The 6,682-nt window shown below is 37.9% G+C and overlaps 1 protein-coding gene across 1 annotated transcript; it reads right to left on the bottom strand.

Annotated features, from left to right (window-relative positions):
* Positions 1-566: 566 nt before the first annotated feature.
* Positions 567-6,445, bottom strand: pole2 (polymerase (DNA directed), epsilon 2). Its single transcript, XM_040042427.1, has 19 exons — positions 6,296-6,445; positions 5,884-5,984; positions 5,719-5,794; positions 5,378-5,455; positions 5,129-5,222; positions 4,960-5,034; positions 4,755-4,838; positions 4,540-4,596; positions 4,406-4,454; positions 4,238-4,310; positions 3,499-3,671; positions 3,328-3,417; positions 1,943-1,997; positions 1,795-1,854; positions 1,627-1,704; positions 1,369-1,477; positions 1,016-1,192; positions 849-916; positions 567-728 (listed from the first exon to the last, which is right to left on the bottom strand). The coding sequence occupies exons 1-19, from the start codon at positions 6,364-6,366 to the stop codon at positions 710-712; spliced, it is 1,587 nt and encodes a 528-aa protein (XP_039898361.1). The 5' UTR covers positions 6,367-6,445; the 3' UTR covers positions 567-709.
* Between the last annotated feature and the right edge of the window lie 237 nt (positions 6,446-6,682).

Below are 6,682 nucleotides of genomic sequence, written 5' to 3'. Positions count from 1 at the left end.
TAAGAAACAGGTACGCACAATTAGGTCAAAATCAAATGGAGACGTTTTTCTTTTCAAAATAAAAGTCTCCACATTTAATTGTTTTCATTAATAGTAGGGTGGAAAAGTACCCCCAAAATTTAAGACTCCCAAACGCAGAACAAAGCGCAACAACGCTTTTCGTTTCGTTAAAGTTTCATATGAAATGGATGTTATATAAAGATAAAATTATAAAAATAAATAAATAAATTGCCAAGCTGAATGGGAGAGGCTACAGCAGAACTCAAAGCTCTGACTGTGCTGAATCCAACAGCATATATGCCTGTATCAGGGACAGGATGCATCTATCACAAGAGCCACTCTTTGGTATTTACCTTGCACATTAATTGAGTAAAATTGGTTGCACATATAAAAATGTGTCGGTCCTTTTGAAACAATTTTAGAAAAACATATTTCACAAAGCTATGATATAGTGACTATAGAGGGTAAAACAGATAGGAGTTGATAATGTTATTAACTTAATGCTACTGACTACTAAAGATGGTTCAAGTTGCAATTCAATGCATAGACACAAAAAGGTCAGAAAGTTCAGTACAAAGCATAAAAACTTTATTATTCCTCATAGAACAAAGACTCAAAGACCATAAAATTATTTGATTACCAGTCAATTTTCAACATCTAATATCATACAAAAGTAATGTACAGTCAAATTGTAAATCCGGGATTTTCTTCACAGCCCTTGAAGTTTGCTGTGAAGAAGAAATAAGAAAACTGTTTAGTTTGAGCACAATCACCATTAAAACCACCATTGTCACTGTTAAATACACCAAAAATAAAGAGAGAGGAAAAACTTTAAGACTACACCCCACCTGTCCTCAACTGTCCTGTTGGATGGATAGTACACCTTGAAACTGAATCCACTTTTTGGGAAGGAACCCTGACAAAGTAAACAGGTTAAAAAAAGATATTGCTTACTTATATTAGAAGAAAGTATCCTCTACGATTTTCTGACAAAGAATCTGTCATTCATTCATACCGGGTTGACACAGAGGCAGTCTGTGTTAGTGATGCTGAAGGGGTCGTATTTGTCTGCGAAGACGATGACGTCAGGTACCGGGTAGACTCGCAGTGAAAAGTCATAGGCCCAGAATACAGGACTGACATACAGAGGCAGTGGAGTCAAGTGACCCTGGGATAGGATTGTCCTAACAAACTGAGAAGAGAAAGAAAAAGAAAAATACTACTATCACTACTAAAAGCTACTTTTTGCTTTAAAAATATTAGCAAAAAATGATTAACAAAGGCTTATAAACCTCTGACAACATGATGAATGCTGAAGTGATGATTCTTCCTGTATGAACAGGTTTGTTAAGAAAAGTTGAAACTCACATGGTTTGGAATGTCAAGATTGTTATTGGGCAATCGGACACAATTCCTACACATCTTGTTGACCAGGTCCTCTCTGATAATGATAATCTCCTGGCTGCAGTACTGAATCCTGTCAGAGAAATATGCATCATTACATTATGTGTCTGCATGGTTTTAACTAAAACTATTCAAAATCATATCTAAAACCTGTACTCCAAGCTTAATTAAACACACTAGCAGATACTTGTGCATCAAATAAGAGCCACATGTTTGTTTCACCTGCATGGATTAGTTGTGAACACAGAAAATGGCACTCTCTGTCTGAACTCCTCTGTGATGTGGTCTGCCAGGGGAGGTCTGAAACATAGTTTACCCACATTTGTTCAAACCACTCGAATCAAAATCTCACAGAATAAAGTTGAAATCTAAGTGTCTATTAAGGTTTACCGTGGCAGGATGGTGCCTGGACCAGGGTCTTCAGGACCGGGAACAAACACAAAGCGACTACTGCGGGTTTAAGATGAACACACTGAAACATGAGTAAGTAGAAAACAAAACAATAGCAGAACAGAGTGAAAAATCTATTAGAGCTTACCTGCTATGAATGCTGGGGTATGAGCATATAGCATCAGCAAGGGCTTTCAGTGACTCTAAAAAACAATAAACAAAATTAATAATAATAAAAAAAATGAGTAAAACCTCTGAAAAGCTTTGTCTTTGTCCCTTTATTAAATTGTTCAGATGTTCTACAGATTTTAGCATTGACCGATTATATATGTATAGCTATTCAAAATATCCATCTAATCAGCCAATCACATGGTAGCAACTGAATGTGTTTATGCATGTGGAAGCATTTAAAACTTAAACCATACAACAGAATAGGGAAGAAAGGTGATTTAAGCAGATGTGATTGTTGGTGCCAAAAAAAGCTGGTCAGAAACTGCTGATTCACTGGGATTTTCCCACACAACCAACTCTGGACAAAACTGGCTTGTTTCCTGATGGGCAGTCAACAGTAACTCAAATAACCACTTGTTACAACCCTGTATCCTTAAGAGCATCTCTGAATGCACTACATGTCAAACCTTAAAGCAGACGGGCTACAGCAGCAGAAGATCTCTCTGATTGCTACTCCTGTCACCTAAAAACGGTGAACTGAGGCTACAATGGATTAAAATTGTATAACAGAAGATTTGAAAAATGTTGCCTGGTCTGTCGAGTCTCGATTTCTGCTGTGGCATCAACTTTAAATGCCACAGCCTACCTGAATATCATTGCTGATCATGTCCACAGGGTATCCATATTCTGATGACTGCTTCCAACAAGATATGACTATGAAAGTGAGTTTACTGTACTCACATGACCTCCACAGTCACCGGGCCTCAATTCAATTAGAGCACCTTTGGGATGTGGTTGAATGGGAGATGTCCAGGCAACAAATCTACAGCAAGTGTGTGATATTATCATGTCAATATGGACCAGAATCTCTGAGTAGTGTTTCCAGCAGCTTGTTATTCTTCTTATATTTTTAAACAAATAACACTGGCTTGTGGCTCTTCATTCACTCTCTGTTTCCTATAACAGTTAATGACTTGCACAGCAGCCATTTTTGCTCCATAAATAACGTGCACTGAAGTATGAGATGGTCAGAGTATGCAGTATGTCAGGGGCACTAATGTTTTCATTCCACGGAGGAATTTTTTGAGGACACACACCAGGATTCAGACACCAAAATAATAGCGGACAGCAGAGGACACGTCGTTTCACAGCTGTCTTGTTTAAATAAACATTCCTGGAATTGTCACAGGACATACGTGACAGGAAATCGCTGTGCTTACGTTCAGCGTGAGCTCCATATCATGGTCAGTCAATTGATCCATACAGTGTTTACACAAAAAACTATGTCAATAAAATTTTAGAGCATCTGTCAAAACTCACAAGCAGAGATTTCAAGATGTTCAGTGTGTTATGAGACTTTACCTTTGAGTGATTTGAGCTGTGTCTTCCCATACGGGGCAGAAGAGAAGTTTCCACAGAAAATGAAGCAGGTGGGGGGCATGGCAGCATATCCTGCAATTTAGAAATGACATCAAAAATGTTACTGGTGTCACGCAAAAGTGTACTGTTGACTTGTAAAGTTCGCTATCTGACCTGAGAACATGATGTTGAGCTTTTCCATCACTTCCACACTGTCCAGCCAGACATCGGAGACGATAACAAACATGGCGTCTTCATTCTCCTCTTCCAGCTGCTTCAACTTTGCGGACGTTTTCACTGAAGTGGCAGATGGACCTCCAAAAAAGTTAATGTTTCCGTAGTATGCTCTGGAAATAACATAACAATTACACCAAGGAATCAGAATCATTTTCTGGGGACCTCATATAATAGAGCCGTAGTTATCAAGGAATTCAAGTAAAACATGAAATAATACTGTGGACCCAAGCAGGACAGCCCAAATCCACAATTGCTCATCGTGTTCTCATAAGATGCTGTTTCTTAACAATCCCCTGATGGTAACTGAATTAAAATTATACACTTTAAAAGTTTCCTAAAAAAACATTTTTAAGTCCTGCATTCTGACTACAATAAGGCTGGGGAACTAAGCCCTCCTGTAACATACTGTGACTATATTCAGTCTTTATAGTCTGCTGTTGAGAAGTGTGATCTTGGCATGTCTGTGTAGCTTATAATGACGATGATCTCCGACTTAAAGAGTATTTGCCTTCATATTAATTCAGTGGCATTTTCACAAATTAACAAGGAAGACAAGTTAAACTGACTTCACTTCACTGGAAGCTCCTTAACTTTTAGTCTGAACATGATCTCACACACACAGAAACTCATACTTTATACTAGAATGTAATGTCAAAATGTATATTCTTCCTCTGACCTTGTGGCTGATGAAGGCTCTGTTGGTGGGAACCCGAAACCATTGACGTGGAACACAGAGTCCTCGTACCAACCTAGAAAACAAACCGTGAGTTGCAAATTCACAAATAGGCTTGGATGTGTGTATAAAATCCACATTTTGCCATTTTTACTGGAGTAATTATCTTACCTTCTGCCAGTACAAAGCAGGATTCTGTGTAGAGGCCATTATGAAACTGGTGAGAGTGGAGCTAAGGAATTTATCTTTTATATTCCATGTGATTTTGCATAATATGAAGGACTTTTATTAACATCAAAGGATATTGCTTTGGACAAGTCCAGCTGTATTGTTCCACTTGGGTCCTCCAGGTAAAATTTACCCTGAAAAGAATGGTTTTCAAATGTTAAATGAACCAGATTAAACAACAACAACAACAACAAAATCCTCAAACTGAACAGAAAGTCACAATTTTCATCGCATTCAGTGAAATGGAAAACAAAACAAAACATAATCTCTTATATTTATCTGGATCACTAACCTCTTTCAGTTGTGTGATCATACCAAGTACAATCACCTCTCCCAGTTTAGCTGTGCTACCAAGCAATGCTTCAACCGTCTTCAGCTAGAAAACACAAATAATGCTAAAAATGGTTAGTTAAATTTGTTTTTTGTTTTTTTAAATAGCTGACATGAGGTAATACACGTTTAACACAGTGTCCATTACAGTAGCTTAGATGTGATACCTGAAATTTGTTTTGACCCTCTTCAACAGCAGCTCCTATCGCTGGCGGAGTGAAGAGTTCATGGCGATGTGTTCGCTGCAGAAATGAATACGACATGCACACTATACATATTAAAAATGGCAGCAAAGACAGCAGGTCAGCCTGGAATCATGAGACAGATTTTACTGACTTGCTGAAGGATTGTATAGCGCTCCCTGAAGAGTTCAGCTTTTTCTCTGGCCAGGCCACACAGACTGGGGGCTGGATGACTGGTCATACTGATGCTGGATGGAAGTCAAAAGTCAAAATAAAAGCTTTACAATTTTTGCCAAACACACTGCGGTCTGCAAAACAGCAGAAACATTTATATTTAAACAATAATTTACATTAACTTTAAAACAAAAGAGAAAAAAAACAACCAAACAGTTGTTTTACTCACGGTACAAATTTCTTCCTCTCCACACTGTAAATGTATCTGGGCACATCAAAGGCTCCAATTATGTTGAAAACATTATCTCTGGAAGGGACGACTCATATAAGTAAACAAGTTAATCCCAACCTTACTCTACAAAGAACCTGCAACTGAATGATTTCTGTCCCAGCATTTAGTTTTTACCGGCATTCATTATATTAAAATGCTTTATGATCAATTAATTAAGCATACTGTGTCAGCTTCTACATGAGTAATAAGTCCAGTGGATATTTAATTTCAGTCGATGTACAAAGGACACCCCGAGTCCTTCCAAAAATATTAGAACAATGCTATTTTTTTAAACTTACATTGTTTCGTCACAAGTTTGAGTGCAATCCTGCACGGCACTTTCCACCACGGACAGCTCGATCATGCTGGAGGACACTGCGCGAAAAATCAGTACAGTCACAGTCTGAAAAAACTCACATGGGAGCACAAACATAGGAGCACACAACAAGCTGTACTGCACTCACATGGCTGTTTTTCCACTGCATCCAAGACCCTTTCAATAACATCATCAAGTTCAGAATGACTGACGGACTCCAGCACCTCTACAAGGTACCTGCTGGCCTCACTGGAGCGCAGAACAAGAAGAAGCCAATCAACAAATAAATAAACAAAGATAACAACTACATGACTAAACACGGTCCAACTACATCGAATTATATGTGCACATCCAATAAAAATGAAGTCTAACAAAAGTGTAAAAAGCTTTCTTTGTTCGTTTTTAAAAACATTTTTTCTGTATTTAATAAGGCAAAATACAGAAGGCTTGCACAGCGAGCTGCCTGTTCGTAACTTCAAGATGAAACAAAAGACGTCGTTGTGTTTTCGAAAGTTTTCAAAGCAGAAAAAAAACATTTTTATCTACACAAGAATACATACGGGCGCAGTATAAGTCCTCTCATCTTGAAGCCAGAAGACACTTTCGTCTTTATTCTGCGTGCAACATCCATGATTATTTCTGCTCCGAATCAAGCTTTGGCGCTAAATGTCAACTTCCGCAAACTTCCGCAAGTGTCGTCACTTCCGTCTTAGGGGCCGCCTCTATTTCATTAAAAAAAGCGAACTTGAAAACAAATCTGCCGAATCATTTTCACAAAATTATGTTTTTTTTGACTGTGAGTTTCTCTTTAAGTCTATTCTAATTTCCATTATTGTGTTTTTTAATACAGGCTAAAGATGCATAAAACATCACCTAGCTTTTTAAGGATAAATTATTTATGAAGAACAAAAATAATAGCAATAATAACAGAAGTTATCAAAACGAAG

The sequence above is a fragment of the Simochromis diagramma genome, unplaced genomic scaffold (genome assembly GCF_900408965.1).
Source record: "Simochromis diagramma unplaced genomic scaffold, fSimDia1.1 OVJJ01000304.1, whole genome shotgun sequence".
In the NCBI taxonomy this organism is placed as follows: Eukaryota; Metazoa; Chordata; class Actinopteri; order Cichliformes; family Cichlidae; genus Simochromis; species Simochromis diagramma.
Note: the sequence above shows the minus strand (reverse complement) of the source record. Positions and strands in the feature narration are given on the sequence as shown.